This window comes from Loxodonta africana, chromosome 17 (genome assembly GCF_030014295.1).
Source record: "Loxodonta africana isolate mLoxAfr1 chromosome 17, mLoxAfr1.hap2, whole genome shotgun sequence".
Classification (NCBI taxonomy): Eukaryota; Metazoa; Chordata; class Mammalia; order Proboscidea; family Elephantidae; genus Loxodonta; species Loxodonta africana.
The window spans coordinates 70281393-70305049 of NC_087358.1; the positions used below are offsets into that span (position 1 = coordinate 70281393).

The 23657-nt window shown below is 43.7% G+C and overlaps 1 protein-coding gene across 7 annotated transcripts in view; it reads right to left on the reverse strand.

Annotated features, from left to right (window-relative positions):
• Nucleotides 1-6989: 6989 nt before the first annotated feature.
• CAB39L (calcium binding protein 39 like) overlaps nt 6990-23657 on the reverse strand; it is a 195727-nt gene continuing 179059 nt past the window's right edge. For all 7 annotated transcript variants that reach the window (XM_064270154.1, XM_010592630.3, XM_064270155.1 and 4 more), the window contains one exon: nt 6990-9248. In XM_064270154.1, coding sequence (XP_064126224.1) covers nt 9069-9248 — 180 coding nt within the window. In that variant the 3' untranslated portion in view covers nt 6990-9068. The remainder of the gene's footprint in view (nt 9249-23657) is intronic.

The following is a 23657-nucleotide window of genomic DNA, read 5'->3' on the forward strand; positions in this document are numbered from 1 at the left end:
TTCAAATCCACTGGCTGCTCCTTGGAAGCCCTTGGGGGCAGTTCCACCCTGTCCTATAGGGCTGCTATGAGTTGGAAACCACTTGAAGGCAATGTTTTTGTTTTTTTATCTTTACGGGTGGAGCCCTGGTGGTGCAGTGGTTAAGCACTTGTCTGCTAACCAAAAACTGGGTAGTTCGAAGCCACCAGCCACTCCGCAGGAGAAAGATGCGGCTGCTTCCCTAAAGCTTACAGCCTTGGAAACCCTTTGGGCCGGTTCTCCTCTGCTACAAGGTCGCTATGAGTCTGAATTGACTCAGCGGCAATGAGTTTGGTTTGGGTTTAATTTTTAAGGGAGCAGGTCACCACGTCCTTTCTCCGGCGGACCTGGTGGGTTGGAGCCACAGACCTTTTCGGTTAGCAGCTGATTGCTTAACCATTTCGCCACCAGGGGGCGCTCTCTCCCTATGTATAACCAAAAACCAAGCCCCTTGCGGTGGAGTGGATCCCGACTCACAGCGAGCGAGGTGAAGCAGGGGTGACGGCTCTGAAGAGTGAAAAAAGGAGTACGCGCCGGGAAATCAGCAAGGCCCATAAACAGCCCTTCAGAGAAATTGTCTCTTCAAAATCGCACTGGGTACAACTCGTGTGCAACTTTTTGTTACTTCTTGGCTAGTTACCATCCCTCTGACAGCACAGAGGCTTCCTCTCTTGAGGCAGCCTTGAACCCGAGCTGCGTTTGGAATGACTGAGCAGGGAGGTACCTAGTGTGGTCTGGACAGGCGGAGGGGATCAGGCTTTTGAGCAATGGGGCGCTAAAGGGATAAACACACACACACACACACACACACACACACGAAAACCCAAACCCGTTGCCGTGGAGTCGATTCTGACTTACGGCTACCCAATAGGACAGGGTAGAATTGCCCCATCAGGTTTCCAAGGAGCGCCTGGTGGATTCAAACTGCCGGCCATTTGGTTAGCAGCTGTAGCTCTTAACCACTAGCCACCAGGGTTTCCACTAATGGGATATTGGGCCAAATATGCCACTATAATGGCAAAAGCATGCCTTCCTTACTGTGCCCGGCTGGAGGCAGCTGCGGGTCTGTGCCCTCGCATGTCTTTCGGGATGCGCAAAGAGGGTACCTCGCGCTGCCCCAGGTGATCTGGCCGTGAGCAAGGTGAGGGCCTCAGGGACCTGGGGCACCAGGCACCTCCAGTGAGGTGGGGCCAGGGAGTTTGCCCTAGTGTCCTAGGACGGCCTAACCAATACCCCAAGTGGGTAAGTTTAAAGAACAGAAATTTATCACCTCACAATTTGGAGGCTGAAAGTCGAAAGTAAAGGTCTCTGCTGTATGGATTCCTTCTGAGGGCCCCTCCCCTAGTTCCTGGTGGCTGCCACCATTCTATGTTCCTCTGCTGCTTATAGATACACCTGTCACTGGTGTCTCTTCCCCCTGGATGTCTCCCTCTCATCAAACACCACTCTGAAGGGTATAGGTTTAGGACCCACCCTACTCTGGTATGACCTTTGTTTGACCTAACAAAAGAAAAGCCCTATTTTCCTAAACAGGGTCACCGTCACAGGTACTAGGGTCAGGATTTCAACGTGTCTTTTGGGGACAGAGTTCAATTTGTAACGGCACTCATCTATGCCTTTTCATAGGCAGCTGTGCCCAGAGTCTGGCCCTACAGCTAGAGGCCAGGGCCAAACCTTGAGCCTGTCCCCACATGAAGGCGCGAGCGTCCTCTCATCCTCCCAGCCCAGCTGTTCAGCTCAGGTGCAAGCCTGGATTCAGACAGGAACCACCAATGACCACTGAATGAAGTCACCACTCGGGCTGATTGTGCTGGCGCTGCTAGACGCCCGGCTGTGGTGCACTCCGCTCCTCCCTCCCACACCCGCAGCAGCTCAGAGTCTCATTCACAAAAGCAGTAAGGCCATCGCCGAGCGTGTGTCATACTGAAGCAGAGGCAGTTTCTGGACAGAAGGAACAACAAACACTGCAGGTAGGGCCTTGCCCCTTCCTGGAGTCCCAGAATCACAGAGCCCTTCTGTCCCCAGTGCTGGAGTCCTGAGGGTGGGGCTGAGGGTCACAACAAGGTTGGTGGCACTTTTTAAAAATCAACAGCCCTTTGTCCCAGTGACACTTTTTAAAAATGTGACAGCCCGGTCCTTGGGGTAATGGGGTTTCCAAACCTCATAAGGACTAGATCTGGGGGACATCAACAACTAAAGACTTGGAACAATGTTGCAGTGTGTTCAGAGTCCCTGGGTGCACCTGACGTCTTTTTTTTTTTTAAGCATATAGAGCAGGCCTGACATGTAGCAGGCACTAAATCAGCATTAGGTGTTATTAGACAGCCCTTATCATCTCTCACCCCCTGTCCCCCATTCGCTCCCCACTGTCATCTGTTCCCTCTTCCATCTCCAGAACCTTTTTTCACAGGCAGGCTTAAAGGCCAGCTATCTTCATGCACCACCACTTATCTGTCAGTTTGTTGTACAGTGGTGGCTTGTGTGTTCAGAAGAGGATGTGGAACTACAGATGTCATTGCTGATGTCAGATGGATGCTGGCTGAAAGCAGAGAACACCAGAAGGATGTTTACCTGTGTTTTATTGACTATGCAAAGGCATTAGACTGTGTGGATCATAACAAATTCTGGATAACATTGCAGAGAAGGGGAATTCCAGAACACTTAATTGTGCTCGTGAGGAACCTGTACATAGACCAAAAGGCAGTCGTTCAAACAGAACAAGGGGAACGGTGTGGTTTGGAAAGGTGTGCATCAGAGTTGTATCCTTTCACCATACTTATTCAATCTGTGTGCTGAGCAAATAATCCAAGGAACCAGACTTTATGAAGAAGAACGGGGCATCAGGATTGGAGGAAGACTCATTAATATGCGTTACCCAGATGACCCAACCTTGCTTGCTGAAAGTGAAGAGGACTTGAAACACTTACTAATGAAGATCAAAGACTACAGCCTTCAGTATGGATTACACCTCAACATAAAGAAAACAAAAATCCTCACAACTGGACCAATGAGCAACATCATGATAAACGGAGAAAAGATTGAAGTTGTCAAGGATTTCATTTTACTTGGCTCCACAATCAACAGCCATGGAAGCAGCAGTCAAGAAATCAAAAGATGCATTGCACTGGGCAGATCTGCTGCAAAACGTTGAAAAGCAGAGATGTCACCTTGAAGACTAAGGTGCGCGTGACCCAAGCTATGGTATTTTCAATCATCTAATATGCGTGGGAAAGCTGTTTTTTTTTTTTTTAATATGCGTGGGAAAGCTGGACAGTGAATAAGGAAGACCGAAGAGGAATTGATGCCTTTGAATTGTGGTGCTGGAGAAGAATATTGAATACACCACACATGGACTGCCGAAAGAATGAACCAATCTGTCTTGGAAGAAGTACAGCCAGAGTGCTCCTTAGAAGTGAGGATGGCGAGACTTTGTCTTATGTACTTTTTGGACATGTCCCTAGAGGTCATCATGCTTGGTAAAAGATAAGAGTCATTGAAAGAGAGGACCCTCTTCTCTATCATTGACACAGTGGCTGCGGCAGTGGATTCAAGCATAGCGACTGTGCGGATGGCACAGGACTGGGCAGTATTTCGTTCTATTGCACACGGGGCTGCTATGAGTCAGATGGAACCTACTTTATGGCACCTAACAACAACACCCTTAATGATGTGGTTACAGCCTTGGTACGGCATTCGAGGCTCTCTGTCAGCTTCCCAGCCCTCTCCGCGTGTCCACACACCCAGACACATGAATGCTCTCCTCCTCACGCTCTGGCCATGCCATGTTTCATGCCCCTGTTGCTCGTTCTGCCCAGATTCCCTTTTCTTATTCTTGAACCCAAACCCTGGGGACACCTCGGGCTTCTCTGGGCTTGGTGAGCGAGACAACACCAAAGCATGAGCTCGGAGCCGGCGGCCCAGACTCTATCTCCATTGGCTCACAGCCATGCTGAGAGGCGAGCACTCCTTCCAACTCGTTTTACAGGACATGAAGCTTGCTTTTCGCAGGAAGTGAAGCTTAGTGAGTGTCAAGGTCAAACAGCTGGTGGTGGGACAGCATTTATGGCCAGGTCTGGTGCCCGCAAAGCCCCCGTCATCCCATTTACTCAACACAAAACCTCTCACACTGTTTAAAAGGAGTCAGAGGTTTTTGAGGTGGGGAGAGGACAGTAAGAGGACATGGAGACAGCTCCCCCAGTACAGAGCGTGTGTGGTGAACTTGGAACACGTCCATTCAGCTGAGCTGCGACACGCTTCCCAGGACCCCCTCCCCGCACAGTGATGGATTAGGGTCTGATTATCGTGTCTGAGTTACAAGGAAAGTGAAGCAGCAGCCACACTGATGCTGGAAGGTGGTGCAGGGTCACCGTTCCAGCTTCGGTGCTGTGGCCAACTGGCTGGCTCACCTGTGGACGCAGCAGCACCCTGGGACCCCCACAGCCTGGGCTTCTGCTTCTTGGCATCTGAGACTTCCTGGTGAATGGCACTGCTGTCCTGCAGCTCCACCCCCTCCGGGCTGGACTGGAGGAGGGAGAAAGCAGAGTGGGGCCCAGCTCTTCCACGTGGGCCCAGACTGACTGGGGCCCAGAGCTGGGCGGAGGGCACAGGCTTGCATCCGTCTAAGCCCTCCAGCAAACCCCACAGAGCACTTGGTGGTTCCTCACATCAAACCCTAACTGCCTCGTTGGATGAGTTTCAGTGACTGTTGGATGAATGAAGAAATGAGGTTGAGTAAATATTTTGGCCACTTTGGGCTTCACATTTCAGCATTAAAATGAGGTGAACTCATTCTTTCCAACTTTGGCTAAAGGATAAATTACTGATACATATTACACCATGTTCTCTCCAAGGGCCCCTGTGATCACAGCTTTTTAAAGTCATAGATGTTTCAGTGTAGTAATTACCTTATAACCTGTACTGAATTGATGGTAAAGGGCTGTGGCCTTTGGTGTGTTCTTGAAGGTGACGTAGTCTTCCAAACTTCAAACCTCTGCGTGGAGTAAACTTACCTTCATTAAATGAGTCTAACTTTTGAAATCCTTCAACTGGCTGACCTTAGTACTGGAATCCAGGACTCCCTGGTTGTCCTGTGGCCACGATGAACCAAGTGCCTCCACCAGTGAGTGTGAAGAGCTGAAGAGCACGGCCTTCCCAGGTGGCGCCTGGATTTGGACTTGGGGGTCAGTCAGATGGAGCCTTAAATCTGCTGCCAATGTTTGATCCTGAGCAAGTTCCTGGACCTCTCTGTGGCTCCATGTCCTCTGTGGAGCGGAGGCTGTCATACAACTTGCCTTGTGCTTAGCCAGCCAGGCTTACAATTCTCTGTTGTTTTAATTATGGCAGTTACCTAACAGCACTTTCCATATTCCAAAAACAAAATCATGTCTTCTTTTACATCCACCTTCAATCTTTTCAATCTTCTTAGGAAAACCAAGTCCAGCTTTTTAAGGTCTCTTTATACTTCAGATCTTTATCCAACTATGAGGTCCCTAGGTGGTGCAAATAGTTTTTGCTCAAGTGCTAACCTAAAGGTTGGCGGTTCAAACCCACCCAGCGGTGCCACAGAAGAAAAGTTGGGAGATCTGCTTCTGTTAATATTAAACCCATTGCCATTGAGTCAATTCAGACTCATAGTGACCTGATAGGACAGTAGAACTATCCCATAGGGTTTCCAAGGAGCACCTGGTGGATCTGAACTGCCAACCTTTTTGGTTAGCAGCCGTAGCTGTTAACCACTATGCCACCAGGGTTTCCTCTGTTAATATTACGGCCAATAAAATCCTATGGAGTAGTCCTACTCTGTAACACATTGGGTCCCCAAGAGTGACAACTGACTCAACAGCAACAAACAATACTATTTCAGTGTGGACCCTCACACAAAAATATCCAAAATCTTCCTCAAAGAACAAGCAGGAAAAAAATAGCAATTATCCATGCCATGTACAATATTCTTTTGGATAAAAACAGAAAACAAGTAAAAGAAATAAAATCTTAATTTCCTTTAACATTAGTAGTCTAGCAAGATCTGTAAATCATTTTGAAACAACTATCTTTTCCTGTTCTTAAAAAAGTTTCCTTTTTTTTTCTTTAATTTCTCTTTCCTTCACATTATTTTGGTCATTTTCAGGTCTTGTCTAACTTCCAGAATACACTATGGCTCAGAGTGGCTGCATCTCTTGAGAAATACACTACTGTTTCTAGGGACAGAGGCTTTCCCAAGTTCACCTTCCTTGCCCCCGTCATCCATTGCTCCAGCACAGCCCACCAGGGGTCTGGGAGTGACAGGCACTTGGGCCAGGGTGCCTGTTTTCAAAGGGCAATCCTAGTATTTGGGCAGGCGCCTGGCTCTGGAGAGGAGCCTTATCCAAGAACATAATGATCTCAAGTCCCTGCTGGCTTCACTCCAGGACCTTAACACCAAGGGAGCCTCCAGACAGCAGGGAGTAGAGCTCCCGACAGTCCCTGATGCCCTGGGCCGTCTCTCCTTCACAGCCTGGAGGGCGATGGAGGGAGAGCTGGAGTCTGCCCTCAGGACACTGTGGGCATGGATCCCAGACAGAGCCCACGCTAGATCTGGAGAGTCAAACCTCCGGGAGCCTCCAAAACCCAAAAACCAAACTGACAGCCATCCAGTTGATTGTGACTCATAGCGACCCTATAGGACGGAGCACAGCTGCCCAGAGTGTTTCCAAGGCTGAAATCTTTACGGAAGCAGACTGCCAGCGGCGTCTTTCTCCCATGCTGGCAGTCTGAGTTTCTGCAAACATACGTGAGAGTGACCCCTAGCTGTGGTGATGTGTATATGCAGAGCCGGCCTCACCAGCGCTGGACGACCAGGCACTGATCTGACCAGGCTTCCTGGACAGCAGAGGGCGTGCTAGGAGGCGCAGGGCCTCCCTGTGTGGAGGTGACAAGAACAGACTCGCGACATCACTGTCAAGAGTGGCAGAGGAATGAAACTGACCAAGGGGTGTGTGGTACTTTTTTATTTAATCAGTCTTCATTTAAACATGTGCTTTTGAAACAGCTTGTTAAATACGATCTTTGCGGGATTCAATTCTCCCAATATTTACAGTGAACTTTGCACAAACGTATTTTGACTGTAAGCTTTCTGCTCCCCCTTTCGCATTAATAAGTTATAAATTTATATTACAACACAACCCCGGCTACTTCCTCCATTGCCTCTGAGGCCCTAGTTTTCTGTTTGGCAAGTACTAAGCTAGGACACAGGGTTGCTAGGAAAGAGCTAACTCAAGCCCAGAGGAAATAATATCTTGTTTATCAAGAAATTACAAAAACACCTTGTTTTCCAACTGGAAACGTGTGTCCCACAAGGTCGTGGTGCAGTGTTAAGCAACCAAAGAAATTTCCGACAGCTAGTTCACCTTCATTTTTTATATTTACACTACCTCTTTTAATCAAATAAGCACAACTGGACAAGTCAAATCCTAAGGGCCTTTGGACTGTCAGGACTTCAGCGACTCGGGAATGAAGACCGCTGGGGGCTGTCCGCGGAACCTTCCGCGTGGGCACTGGCCGGAGCGCTGCCCAAGGAGCTGCGGTGGGCCTGACCATGTGCTCAGGCCTCCGGTTGCGCACAGCACACAGACACCTGGGCCCCAGCCAAGGCTGGTGAGACGTGGCCAGGGAATTCTTCAGATGCAAAACTACAAAGGGCACTGATGGGGGAACACACTTGTCTTTCCTCTGAGCATAGAATGAGCTGGTTGAATAAAAGTAAAGAACCCAGCAGCCAAGTATTATAAGCAGCGTGGGTTCTTACAGAAAGCAACAACACATGGTTTAGAAACAGAATTATGAAACCATACAGATTAGTAATTGTGCCTTTAATGTTTTGTAAATACAGCTTTAAGATTCCATTTTACATCCTGATGTCTGAAAACAAACCATGACCTTCTGTTTTTTTGTTTCCATGCCTGTTTGAAACAATACAAATTAACTCCTTAATCACCAAATATTTCTGTTCTCTACTTTGTCACTGAAGACGACTTGGATGTGCAGTTATAGAGAGGGACAGCTTACTAGAAAACAAACTGAGACAAAGAGGTTTTTAGCCACCTTGAGAAGCTGTCTGTGCATTTATTTCCTCCTGGGGGCAGGTTCCCTAGTTAGGAAAGTGGTGCGTACATGCCAGGCATCCTGATGCGAGGATCCCTGCTCTAAAACATGCTTTTGCCACAGAATGTCCGTTACCTAACAACAGATGCGACTGAGACAGCCCAAGCACTCACGACCCTACAGGAGTCAGTGTGACCCAGCAGACGCCGCATCTACAGCCGCGGTTCTTAACCATCTGCTCGAGGCCGTTCACTGACCAGGTCATGCCTGGGCCCTCTGTGCTGGTGACTGCTGCTACTCCATCCTAATTTTACTAAGTCAGTCCTGTTTACCCTGATGGCAGGGCAGGTTGGAGGGCTGTGGGCCATGAGTTGGGTGGGATGGAATGTGGGATGGTGGTGGGTGGAGCTGAAAGGGAGGCATCCGCCTGGGACGTTGGGCGCCACTGTTACAGGGCAAAGACAGCAAGCAGGGAAGAAAGAGCGTGTAATGATGGGACACAGCAGCCGGCTTTTTTGATCTTTCAGTGCTTATTTAAGAAACCTGTTTGTCTAAGTTCAGAGAGGCAAGCCGATTTTGCCCCCCAATTCTCCCCCCCATCTCAGGTCCTCTGGAGGACCCAGTGGCACCCACCACTGAGCCCCTCCTTGGCGGCTCATGGTGACCAGGGCCAGCCTGCAAGTGCACAGCCCTACGGCTTCTCATCAACAAAGGGTTAGCATTGCGTTGATCACTGTCTAATACAATGGCTCTGATTTCACAGAAATAATCACAGACTTGATTAAAGCAGATATATTATACTAGGTTAATTTCTTTCATTCAAACATTTATATTCCATCTACCCTGAACAACGAATTGAGGAAAAACAGAGGCACCTCCAAAGCCTTCCAAGAATGATTACTTGCTGACATGACACTCATTGAACAAACTGAGCAGGTGAGACGGAGGACTGCTGGAACGGAACCCGGTCCTCAAGGGGCAGTTTTCTTCAAGTCTCGAATCTGCTTAATCAAGTAGTTCTTTTCATCAGTGAACTGCTCGTCATCCGTCCTTTCTTTCTGGAAGGTGCTCAGAAACTCGATGAGCTTGGGTTGATTTTTTAACAGGATCTCCACAATTGGCTGCGTTTTATGAGGACTGGCCACAAACACCTGAAATGCAAAGAACAAATACCCACCTATAGGAAATGTCTAGAACAGGCAAGTGTACAGAGACCGACGTTTGTTAGTGGTTACCGGGGGAAGCAAGGTGGAGGGGGAAGGGAACTCATTGCTTAGTGGACGCTGACTTCTCTCAGGATGAGGGGAAGTCTGCGAGCAGATGTTGGCAAAGGCTGAACAACCCGATGAACACAGTTGACCCAATGAGGACATCAGCAAATTCTACTACATTTTACATTTATTTTGGCATGAAACAAGAGAAGCTTCATTTGTCTAATACATTTAATCTTTTTTTAGAAAGAAATATTGTTGCATTAGTTATTTATGTAGCTACCAAAAAATACTAGACAATTTTTAGCTAAAACTCCACAGCAACTCCTTCGTAAACAAACAATAACCAGAGGAGCCACACACTTTTGACTCCAGCATGTCATTTCCTGACATACTGATAGTTACTACATAAGCATCAGGCATTTGACCTACTAGTGTAAACAAGCCTGAGGTGCTTTTTTTTTTTTTTTAGTAACAATTTTTATTTTTCTGGTAGAATTTATACAACATAAAATTCATTTTAAACCGTTTTAAAGTGTAGAATTTAGTGGCATTTAGTACACCCACGAGGTTGTGCAGCCATCACTGCTGTCTAGCTCTAGAACATTTTCATCCTCCCCAAAGGAAAGCCTGTGTCCATTAAGCAGTTACACTCTTCATTCTCCCCCACCCACTCGCCCCCTCCTTGCAACCACTAATCTGCTTCTGTCTCTATCACTTTCCCTATCTTGGATATTGCATGTAAATACAATATGTGGCCTTTGGTGTCTGGCATCTTCAATCATAACATGGTCAAGATTCATCCATGTCACAGCATGTGTGAGTACGCCGTTCCTTTTTGTGGCCAAATGATAGTCCACTGTGTATACTACATTTTTTATCTGTTCATCTGTGTTCATAATAAAATACTGTTTTATTTTTAAATATCATTTAAAAGTCAATATTATATTTTGAGTTATTGTGTCCTGTAGAGTTAGTCATTGCTGTCTTTTGTAGTATAACTGAGATGTTGTTAGTCCAGGCCAGTGATTTCAGCAGAGGTGCACGGACGTGTGTGTGGAACTTTATAAAAATACAGGGTGCCAGACCTCCCTCGAGCTCTACAGAGTCGGAGCCTCTGTGAGGTGAAACCTAGGCAATTGTACTTTTTAAGCTCCACAAACGTCAGAAAACAGAAACACTGGTGACCTCCAGGGAAGGAAAGTGAGAGCATGGCTTTTCACATTTGTACTTTTTCAATTTTGAGCCAGGTCAACATATTACCTGTTCAGAAATAAGTTATATATATATATAAAGCACAATTACACTGAAATAACATATGTTGTTTATGTTTACATATAGAGGTATTAGGGGAAAGGGACAGAAGGTGCTTGGGATGGGGAGGGAGGGAGAAGAGATAGATGATAAGGTCTGGTTCTATCTGTAATGTTTTCTTTAAAAAGAGATTTGAAGCAAAACGGCAATATATGTTCAATGTATGTGGTAAGTATATTGGTATCTGTTATTTTCTGTTGGAATGATTTTGTAATTAAAAACAAACCTTTACAAAGTTTTTAAAGTAAAAGTAAAAAGTGTTCCTAGATAGCTCTGATGTGCCCCTAGCTAGCTGTCAACAAGGTGAGTATGAAACATGAATCCTCCATAAGGAAGTAAGGCCAAGGGGCTTTCTGAACATTAACACAAGTGACAGAAACATAAGCCGGGTTGTCAGGGTCCCCGGGGAGTGTTCCCTATTCCAGGTACTTTATTTTAATTGTGGTAAATATATATGTAACTGAATTTTCCATCTCAACATTCTTTCCTTGGGGCAGGGCCAAGATGGCGGAGTAGTAAGAGGTTTTCTGTGGTCCCTCTTACAACAAAAACCAGAAAAAACAAGTGAGTCAACAAAAAAAAAAAAAAAAAAAATTTTTTTTTTTTTTTAATCTAGGAGCCCTAGATCATCAAAGACAAAGTTGAGGAGTCAGACTGAACGGTAAGGGGAGGGAGAGACAGTTCAGAAGCAGCGAAGCACCGGCTGTGAGGTAGCCGGCACCCTGCAGGCTGGGTCTGCCGGCGCACGCAGGCTGAGGCGAGCAGTGGTGCTCTGGGCGTGTTTCACCACTTCGGGAGAGGCCAAAGGGCAGAGAGATCATACAAGGTTCTGGAGCAGGGGGAAAGTGGTGCTGGACCTGTGAAAGTTAAGTGCAAGCATCTAACCTACTGCAGGGGGTCAAAATAACCCTTTCCCTTCCCGGACTTTCACAGTGGAGAAGTGCCATTTTCCCCTCACCCACCCGCTTCTCTGCTCAGCTCTGAAACCAGTCCAGCAGTATTCAACAAATACCACACCCCCTAAAGCGGAACTAATGGCTATCCACACCCAAACCAGTATTGCCACTTTGCGGGGGGCGGGGGGTGGGGGGTGGGGGGTGCACACCAAGCCCCCTAAGCCAGGAACTCAGGACTATCTGCACCCAAACCAGTCTCGGGGCTTTAAAAAAATCACCATGCCACCTAAGGTGGGAACTCAGGGCAGGCACTGCCCCTTTGCCTAGGTACTGGCATAAGGGGTCCATGGGATTTTAATGCCCTTCACCACTGCCTAGATCCATGTGGGCTGATTCAACAGCACAGGCCCTCATTAGCACAGAACAGCAGGGCATATACCTGAAGCCTATTTTTATCTGCAGCAGCCAAGGGGGAGTTGCGAATTCATGACATTTGACACCACCCTGCCTGGCACATCAGTGTCCTGAAGGCCAGTGGTATCACCATTCCATCTAGCCGCCCATGACAGGAGTCCAAGAAAAAGTGGTACCTCCCAGTCCTTACAGCCAACAGCACTGGGTGTCCAAAGTCTGGCTGTAAAACCCACCCACCTATGTGCTCTACGGGGCAGGGACATGCCTTCCACCCAGGCAATCCGGGGCAGCCATCAGCCCCCTGTCTTGCTCAGCACATAGCCCCCTACTGCAGCCAGATACCTGTGCCTGCTCTAAACACCCTTGTGCAGTCCTACCCATCTAGGACTGTAGATGAGAGTCTGAAATACACACTTGGTGATTGATGACCTGGATACCTGAGTTGAAGTCACACAAAAGTGAACAGAGTCCCGGGCTCACCCACCTAGTAGCTGCTCTAACCACCTGATGACAGGACATGAGAGCTACAAAGACACGAATAACCAAAGTAGCTCACACGCCCAGCCTACTTGGGCATATCAAAATGAAACAAACAAACAAAAAAAAGCTAGGACACAGTAAGCAAACATACAATAAATAAATATAGTAACTTATTGATGGCTTGGAGACAACAGTCAATATCAAATCACATAAAGAAGCAGGTCAAGATGGCTCCAGCAAGTGACCAAAACAAAGAATCAGAAAGCCTTTTGGAGGAAGAGAAGGTCTTGGAATCACTGGAGTTAGAATTCAAAAGATTAATATACAGAGCTCTTTGAGATATCAGGCAAAACTGAGACCAAACCAATGAACACCCAGACTAAACAATAGAGGAATTCCAGAAAACAATACAAGAACAGAATGACAAATTTAGCAGGCTGCTAGGAACCATAGAGAGCAACTGAAATCCTGAAGAATAACAATAAAATTTCAGAATTATACAACGCAATATAGGTTATAGGAGCAGAACTAAGGCAAAGGAAATCAGAATCGGTAAGATTAAAGATAAATCCCTTGGCACCAATTTATTTGAGGAAAAATCAGACAAAAGAATTTTTAAAAATGAAGAAAATCTTAAGAATTATGTGGGACACTATCAAGAGGAAAAACCTACCAGTGATTGGAGTACCAGAAAAGAGGTGAATAATAGAAAATAGAGAACTGAAGATTTACAGGCAGAAAACTTCTCAGATATTGTGAAAGACAAGAAGATTTCTACCCAAGAATCTCATCGAATCCCACACAAGGTAGATCCCAAAAGAAAGTAACCAAGACATATAATCAAACTTGCTAAAACCAAAGATAGAATCTTAAGAGGAACTAGGGATAAATGAAAAATCACCTGCAAAGCAAAGTCAGTAAAACTAAGCTCTGACTTCTCAGCAGAAATCAAGCAGGCAAGAAGGTAATGAGATGACATACGTAAAGCCTTGAAGGAAAAAATTGCCAGCCAAGAATTATATATCCAGAAAAACTGTTTCTCAAATATGATGGTGAAATTAGGGCATTTCCAGACAAACAGAAGTTAAGGGAATTTGTAAAAACCAAGCCAGAATTACAAGAAATATTAAGGGGACTCCTTCGACTAGAGAACCAACGGTATCAGACAACAACCCAAGACTAGAACACAGGACAGGACAACCAGATATTAACCCAGATAGAGAAGTTGCAAATATAAGTCAAAGCTAAAAGACTGAAAATAAACAAACAGAGATGTTAATATGTAAATTATGACAACATTAAAACAAAAAGAAGGACTAAATATGTAGTCATAGAACTTCCACATGGAGAAGAAGTTAAGGCAATATCAAGAAATAAAAGATTGGTTTAAACTCAGAAACACAGTGGTAAATTTTAAGACAACTACAAAAGAAATAACAAAACTACTCATCAAAATAAAAAAGAAGAAAAACATAAAGACTCAGCAAACACAAAATCAACAATGATGAAAACACATAAACAAAAACAACTCAACACAGAAAATTAAGTGGAAAAAAGAAACTGTGAACACCACAAAAAAAAACCCTCAAAATGACAGTAGTAAACTCATACCTATCAATAATTACACTGAATGTAAATAGACTAAATGCACCAATTAAGAGACAGAGAGTGGCAGAATAGATATATGCTGCCTACAAGACACACACCTTAGACACAAAGACACAAACAAACTAAAACTCAAAGGACGGAAAGAAATTCATCAAGCAAACAACAACTAAAAAAGAGCAAGAGTGGCAGTATTAGTCTCTGACAAAATAAACTTTAAAGCAAAATCCACCAAAAAAGATAAGGAAAGATACTGTGTAATGATTAAAGAGTCAATACACCAGGAAGACATAACCACAATAAATATTTACGCACCCAACGACAGGGCTCCAAAACACATAAACTATAATCGCATTGAACAGAGAAACAGACAGCTCCACAATAATAGTAGGAGACTTCAATACACCACTTTCGGTGAAGGACAGAACATCTAGAAAGCTCAATAAAGATACCAGAATATCTAAATGCCACAATCAACCAACTTGATCTTACATACAGAACACTCCACCCAACAGCAGCCAAGTATACATTCTTTTCCAACACACATGGGACTCTGTCCAGAAGGGATCACATACTAGGCCACAAAACAAGCCTTAACAGAATCCAAAGTATCAAAATACTACAAAGCATCTTTTCTGACTATAAAGCCATAAAAGTAGAAATCAATAACAGAAACAGCAAGGAAAAAAAAGTCAAAGACATGGAAACTGAACAACACCTTGCTCAAAAACTACTGGGTTATAGAAGAAATCTCAAGGATGGAATAAAGAAAATCACAGAATCAAATAAGAATGAAAACACATCTTACCAGAACTTTTGGGACACAGCAAAAGCAGTGATCAGAGACCAATTAATGGCAATAAACGTGCACCTTGAAAAAGAAGTAAAAGCGAAAATCAAAACATTAACCCTACAGCTCAAATAAATAGAAAGAGAGCAGCAAAAGAAGCCTTTGGGCACCAGAAGAAAGGAAATAAAAAAAACTAGAGCTGAAATAAATGAAATAGAGAATAGAAAAACAGTCAACAAGACCAAAAGCTGGCTCTTTGAAAAGATCAACAAAATCAATAAACTACCAGCCAAACTGACAAAAGAAAAACAGAAGAGGAAGCAAATAGCCCAAATAAGAAATGAGACGGGCAACACAACACAGACCCAACTGAAATAAAAAGAATCATAACAGAATACTATGAAAAACTGTACTCTAACAAATTTGAAAACCTAGAGGAAATGGACAAATTTCTAGAAACATGCCACCTTCTTAAACTAACACAAACCGATGTAGAAAAATTAAATAAACCTAACAAAACAAGAGATCAAAGACATAACCAAAAAACTCCCAACAACAACAACAAAAAAAACCTTGGCCCTACAGCTTCACTGGAGAATTCTACCAAACTTTCAGAGAAGAGTTAACACCACAACTAACTAAAGGTATTTCAGAGCATAGAAAAGGAAGGAATACTCCCAAACTCGTTCTATAAAGCCAGCATAACCCTGATACCAAAGCCAGGTAAAGACACAGCAAAAAAAGAAAATTATAGACCAATATCCCTCATGAACTCAGATGCAAAAATCCCCAACAAAATTCTAGCCAATAGAATTCAATAACTTATCAAAAAAAAAAAAATTCATTATGACCAAGTGGGATTCATATCAGGCATGCAGGAATGGTTCAACACTAGAAAAACAATCAATGTAATCCATCACATAAATAAAAGATAACCACATGATCTTATCGATTGATGCAGAAAACGCATTTGACAAAGTCCAACACCCCATTCATGATAAAAACTCTCAGCAAATTAGGAATAGAAGGGAAATTCCTTAACATAATAAAGGGCATTTACACAAAGCCAACAGCCAATATCATTCTAAATGGAGACAGTCTGAAAGCATTCCCCTTGAGAATGGGACCAGACAAGCATGCCCTTTATCACCACTCTTATTCAACATTGTGCTCAAGGTCTTAGCCAGAGCAATAACACAAGAAAAAGACATAAAGGACATCCAAATTGGTAAGTAAAAAGTAAAAAATTCCTATTTACAGATGACACAATCTTATACATAGAAAACTCCAAAGAATCCACAAGAAAACTACTAGAACTAATAGAAGATTTAAGCAAAGTATCAGAATACAAGATAAACATACAAAAATCAGTTGGATTCCTCTCTACCAACAAAAAGAACTTCAAAAAAGGCAATCAACAAATCAATACCATTTACAATAGCCCCCAAGAAGATGAAGTACTTAGGAATAAACCTAACCAGAGATGTAAAAGACCTACACAAAGAAAACTACAAGACACTACTGCAAGAAACCAAAAATGACATACATAAGTGGAAAAACATACCATGCTCATGGATAGGAAGACTCAACGTTGTGAAAACGTCAATTCTACCCAAAGCGATCTACAGATACAATGCAATCCCAATCCAACTTTCAAAGGCTTTTTTTTTAACAAGATGGAGAAACAAATCACCAACTTCATATGGAAATGAAAGAGGCCTCAGGTAAGTAAAGCATGACTGGAGAAGATGAACAAAGTGGGAGGCCTCACACTGCCTGACTTTAGAACCTGTTATACCACCATGGTAGTCAAAACAGCCTGGTACTGGTACAACCACAGATACACAGACCAGTAGAACAGAATTGAGAACCCAGACATAAATTTATCCACCTATGAACAGCTGATATTTGATAAAGGTCCAAAGTCCATTAAATGGGGAAAAGACAGTCCCTTTAACAAATGGTGCTGGCATAACTGGATATCCATCTGCAAAAAAATGAAACAAGACCATACCTCATACTATGCACAAAAAATAACTCAAAATGGATCAAAGGCCTAAATATAAAATCTAAAACGATAAAGATCATGGAAGAAAAAATAGTGACAATGCTAGGAGCCCTAATACATGGCATAAACAATTCAAATTCAAGCCTTGAATTGCAGTTTTGAAGGATTCTGTGGGCAAAACCTTGAACGATGCAGGAAGCATCAAAAGCAGATGGAAATCTGGGGTCTTAACAGCTTGCGAATGGCCATCTAAGATACATCAATTGGCCCCATCCCGCCTGGAGCAAAGGAGAAGGAAGAAAACCAAAGACACAAGGAAAATACTAGCCCAAAGTACTAAAGGACCACATGAACCAGAGACTCCACCGGCCTGAGACTAGAAGAACTAGATGATGCCCAGATACCACCAATGACCGCCCTGACAGGGAACAGGGCAGAGAGTCCCAGAAGGAGCAGGAGAAAACTGTGGAGCAGAACTCAAATTCATATAAAAAGACTAGACTTAATGTTCTGACAGAGACTGGAGGAACCCCCAAAACTATGGCCCCCGGACACTCGGTTAACCCAGAACTAAAACCATTCTCAAAGCCCACTCTTCAAAGATTAAACGGGACTATAGAACAAAAAATAATACTTGTGAGGAGTGTGCTTCTTAGTTCAATCAGTCATGAGACCAAATGAGCAGCTCCTGTCCGGAGACAGGATGAGAAGGCAGGAAGGGGCAGGAACCGGTTGAATGGACACAAGAAACTCAGGGTGGAAACTGGGAGTGTGCTGTCATGTTGTAGGGAATGCAACTAATGTCACATAACAATATGTGTACAAACTTTTGTATGAGAAATTAACTTGAGCCATAAACTTTCACCTAAAGCACAATTAAAAAAAAAAAAACTTTCTCGTATTTATTTTTTATAGTTCCTGAACTCTGCTGCTTTTAACCAGAGGCAACTAATCGCGTGCAATTCTCTCGGGGCAACGGGGTGCTGAAGGGCCCTGCGCAAAGCTCAAGATGAACCATTCATTATCTGGAAGGGACTTCTAATTCAAGGTGTGCAGAACCCAATCTTCTGACTTATTATATCTAGCAGAGAGAGTTTCTTAGTTCTCTCACGTGTGCCCTTTTTTAAAAATTAAGATATTTTTATTGTGTCTCTGGTGATAAGTTCCACAGTAAATTAGGTTCACATTTAACAATTTCTACACAATTTTTTCAGCAACATTGATTCCATTTTTCAGTGTGTCAACTTTCTCATTATTTCCATTCTGGTTGTTCCATTTCCAGTACTCTAGTTTCCCTGCCCCCTTGTCTTCTCCTCTTTGCTTTTGAGTGAATATTGACTATTTGGTCTCGTATAGATGATTTTTTTAAAGGTGCTGTCTTCTTTTTTTTTTTAAGTGTCCTTTTCAAACCACCCAAACCAAGTTAAAGAAATGACGCTCTAACTTCTCTTTTTATGAAAACAGTCTTATTGGCTATAACCTTTAATTTCCATATCTCGGAAGTATGATTCATGGAGTCCTCAAGCATGGTGAGAGAAAGGCAAATATCATAACCGCACTCAAATATTTCTAGCTTAGAAAACTAGAAATAATTGCTCTCCATTTTAACCTTAATGTTTTTTATGAAAAATTAAAAAATCAATGTCTTATACACACATTCATTAATTCCATTCAAGTTCTATTTTGCCAAGAGCAATCTCGCTAGATAAGGTATCAGAAGGTCAGTCATCTTCTTTGCTGACCTTATTGTCTTTGAAGCCTGCTATAACCCTGGAATGCTTTGTATATAGATTTGAAACTGGTGCCCACTTCAGTTACATGGGAGTCATCCAAAGCAAAACTCCATTCATGGAAGTGTAAAGGAATAAAAACATTCTATACTAAAGGTTCACCATCCCAAATGCATGAAAAGCTGAGTAGTACACTGTTTAGAATACTCTGATGCACTACTTGTTAGTACTGGTCAGACAGTTAACTTCTGAACTGGTGATAGCTGTGTGATAATACATTTACAACAACAAAAGAGTAGCTGTTGAGGCTGCTTATGTATAACCAAACAGCTGATGGGATCTGGTTCCCTAGTTTGGAGGTTTAGGGTCATGGTTTCATGGGACATCCCACTTAACTGGCCTAATAACATGTTTAAGTGCTTCTGTTCTACCTCGTAGTTCATTGCAGTGCTGCCCGGTGTCTTAAAAGCCTGAAAGCGGCCACCTGAGGCACAATAATTGGTCTCTATTTACCTGGAGCAACAGAGGAAGGAGAGTCAGGAATAGAAGGAGAATACGGAATGTGTGGTTAAATAAATGCCTCTGTGAACAATTGCCTCCTTTGCCATGAGACGAGAAAAACTGGATGGTTCCTGGCTACCATTACTGAACATTCTGATCAAAGATTCCATAGAAGAATCCTAATCAAAAGAGAGAAATTACAGAACAGAATTTCAAATTCTCAAGCACTTCAGAGTAGGCTCTAGGGGATACAACAGAGAAAAAAATTAGACAAAAATCCCCGCCCTCAAAGAACTTTGATAATATAAACAAAGCCTAGAAAAGAGGTACTTTGCCATTTCTACTCCACCCACTGCCGTCCCACATCTGTGGTAAGCATGTCACAGAAAGAACATGGGTTTAGAAGCAGCAAATTCCTGGGTTTGCAAGTTCAGGGTTGTCACTTTATCTCTCAGAGAAATAGTTTCCTTATCTATGCAATGAGAATAATACACCTGTTTTACCTCACAGATGGAGCGAGGGTCATACGAAATATTTTAGGGGAAGGACTCCAGAAACTACAAAGGGTTCAAATATTAGCAGTACTGCTGTTACTGAAATTGATTTGGGATTTTGGAATCCAAGTCTTTGGGTTCTACAAATTTCATATAATTATGGAAAATACGTAGGCAACTACATATTTATTCCAAAATAATATGGAAAAGTCACTTTTAAAAATTTCTAGTACTTTATAACATTTACAAATATTAAATATAGGCTTCATCTTCCTCATATATTACTGAAAAAATATTTTAAAAGTAGGTGTAATAACATTATAAACATTCAACAAGAGGCCTGCCAAACAGAGTCATAAGCTGTTGTTTTGTTAGGTGCTGTTAAGTCAGTTCAGACTCATAGCAACCCTATGTACAACAGAACGAAACACTGCTCAGGCCTGTGCCATCCTCATGACTGCTTTAATATGCTTGAGCTCATTGTTGCAGCCACTGTGTCAATCCCTCCTGTTGAGGGTCTTCCTCTCTTTCGCTGACTCTCTACTTTACCAAGCATGATGACCTTCTCCAGGGTCTATTCCTCCCTGATAACATGTGGAAAGTATGTGAGAAGAAGTCTTGCCACCCTTGCCTCTAAGGAGCATTCTGGCTGTACTTCTTCCAAGACAGATCCATTCGTTCTTTTTGGCAGTCCATGGTCTATTCAGTTTTTTTTGCCAACGCCGTAATTCAAAGGCATCAATTCTTCTTTGGTCTTCCTTATTCATTGTCCAGCTTTCGTATGCATATGAGGTGATTGAAAACACCATAGCTTGGGTCAGGTGCACCTTAGTCCTTAAAGTGACATCTTTGCTTTTTGCCACTTCAAAGAGGTTTTTTGCAGCAGATTTTTCCAATACATCCTAACTAATATATCGATATATTTGTTTGGTGACATTGCAAACACCCACTGCAAGCCTTTCTATAAACAAACATGGAGTTGATTATTTTATGAATTTTTTTAAAAAGTTTTTTTAAATATGTTTTGATATTGTCTGCTGTCTTTGGGACACTCAGGAATTATTTTCATTTATTGATTGTAGATTTGTTTGTTTCGTGCTGCTTTTTTGTTCCATTTGGTTATGTCTGGGTAGCCAGGCTGGGTGTGCTTTGCTGCTCGCTCATCTGTGGGAATGATACCTCTCACCACCTTGTCCAGGTGGGCAGGGCTGGTCGCTCAGCTGTGGTGCAGCAGGGCAGGTCCAGCAGAGGGGGAGGGGCAGGGATGGGTATTCTAGGGCAGGTACTGGAGCTGACAGGGTGGGGCTGAGGGGCAGTGCAGAGTGATGCCTGTGCTGCTTGGGGGTGTGGGGCTTGGCATGTGGTGCAGATAGGCAGGAAGAAAGGGACAGGATGTGATGTGTGGAGCTAAGTGGGTAAGAGAAAGAAGAAACAAGCCAAAAAAAAAAAAAAAAAGGAAAAAAAAACAATAAAATGGCAGTGTGGTAGAATTCGGTGGGTGGGGGCAGGGCAGACCTGGCAAGGCCATGTGCCAGTGGCTCTGTAGCTGAGTGGTCCAGCTCGGCCTGTTGAGAAGGGGCTTGGGTGGTGTAGAGGGGTAGGTGGGCTGGAGAAAGGGAAGAAGAGAAAAAGAGAGAAGAAAGAAAAAATAACACAAACAAAAAACAAAACAACAAAAAAATAAATATGGTACTTAGGGAGCCGCCCGTTGGGGGCAGGGCAGAATTGGGGTGGGGGTGAGTTGATGTCTCTCTTGCTGGGAGGAAGAAGGAAAAGGGAGAAGGGAAAGATAAAGACAAATAAAAAAAATATAGCTTTGAGGGAGCCAGCCTGTGGGGGCGGTGCAGACCTGGGGAGGCCACGTACCAGAGGCTCTCTAGCCAAGTGATACAGCACAGCCTGTTGAGAAGTGGGGGTGGCACATGGGGCTAGAAGGGTTGGAGAAAGGAGAGGAAGGAAGGGAGAGAGAGGGAAGAAACAACAACAAAAGAAAAGCAAAACAAACAAAAAAGAAAAAATAAATGGGATGAAGGATCCTACCAGAGGGGGCAGCATGGGCCTGGGGAGGCCATGTGCCTGTGGCTCTCTAGCTGAGCAGTACAGCACAGCCAGTCAAGAAGGGGTGGGGACAGCACATGTGGCTAGGTGGGTAGGAGAAAGGAAAGGAAGAGAGAGAGAGAGAGAGAGAGAGAGAATAAACCAAAAAAAAGGAAAAGAAAGAATGGCACTGAGGGAGCCTGCTGGTAGGCTGGTGCGGACCAAGGGAAGCTTTGTGCCGGTGGCTCTCTAGCCAAGTGGTGTGGCATAGCCCATCAAGAAAGGGTGGAGAAGGCACACGTGGCTAGGTGGGTGGGAGAAAGAAGAGGAAGGGAGAGAGAGGTGAGAAACAAGAAAAAGCCAAAACAACAACAAACATGGCACCGAAGGAGCAGACTGGTGGGGGTGCGGCAAATCTGCGGCAAGGAGCTGCTGTTTCTCTGGCCCAGAGACTGTGGCAAAGACCTTGTAGAGGGAAGAAGGGTAGGGGGCGGGAAATGTGTATCCCTGGTTACCAGGTGCTCTGTCTCCTCTTGGGAGCTTCATGAAGTTGCCTTCCAGTACTCCCTGTCCACTGTTCTTGGTGGCTGGGATCCAAGATGGGAAGTCTGTGCCAAATTAGCTGGTAGGGGACCTCCACTTCATAGCTCTCCTGTTCTCTGTCCGTTTCTTACTCCATTTGGTGCTTGGTTGAGTTCTTTATCCCTTCATTTGATGCTTAGGGTTCCAGGATTGACGTTTGTATCTATTCTACTTAGTTTTTCAGGTCTTTGCTTTAGAAGGACAGCATGGTGCTTCTGTCTATACTGCCATGTTGGCTCCAACTCTAAAGAAAGTATTTTTTAACGCAGGAAGGAAAAATGAGGTCATAATTATGGCCTTTTACTTTTTCTCCTTTCCCTCTTTATTAAATAATCAAAACGGTCACAGTAAGATCAAACAAGGATACTATTTAAAAGTAGTTGACAAAACATTAAGTTGGCAGTTGATTCAAACACATTTTCAATGTATCATTAAAACTTTTGGAAAAAGTGTTAGGGAGTCCAACAGGGAAAAAAAGGGAGATAATTAGCTCCAAGCCCTTTCTACAACAGCAGGCTTCCAGTTGGTAAACTGTAACCGGAGCAGTTGGTCTGCTAGAAAGTGGGTTCCTAAAAAGTAGGTAATTCATGTTTAGTCTTCTACTAAATTAGTCTGTACTTGGGCACTCTTTTCCATAAGACCATGCAGAGACTCTTCTCATCTAGCATCTCTCTTGTTCTGTATACCTTTTTAGCTGAATTGTCAGGCTGGCTTTTGTATTTTGGAATAAGCTGGGGTAGAGCTTCTTGTTTTCACAGACACAGTTATTACTGCCAACTGCTACCATTTTAAGTGACAGAGCAGTACACTCAGGCCCATTTTTGGCATTGGCCACATCTGAGTTCCAGCAGTTCTGAGAGGTGAGCCAAATGGCACAGAATCATCCCTTATAGAGTCTGGTGGGAAGGGGAAACATGGCCCTTTGCTATTAAGGAGGCTAACAAGAAAAGGAAAAGGAGACTATCGGCTCATAGCTGATTTCAAAATTCACATTGAGCACATCTCTGGGACAGCCAGGATGATAAGGACAGAGGTCTCATGAACCTAGCATCTTTGAACTAGACTTTAGATTTTAACACTTTTATCTTGCAAGTGAGGAAACGGACCCAGATGTATTTGCCCAAGTTGCTGCTGGCAACCGAGCCAGAACAAAGACCCAGGTCTCTTGATGCACATTCAGTGCTTTCCTGCCACACGGCCCTGACATTCAAGAGTAGAAAGCCCGTGAAAAGGCATCTTATTTGTATATAAATTTTTGTATGAGAGACTGACTTGATTTGTGAACTTTTACTTAAAAAAAAAAGATAATAATAAAAAAGGCATCTCATTGAGTCCATGAATTTATCAACAAACTGAAAAATGACATTAACAATCTGACAAAGACATTTTTAGTAACGTGTTCCTGCATTTTCTGTACCTTGTGGAAGGTTTCTGGGGAAAGGTTATTAACAAAGAACTGTGAAAAAATTCTAGGACCCAGCTGTTAGTTGTCTCTAAA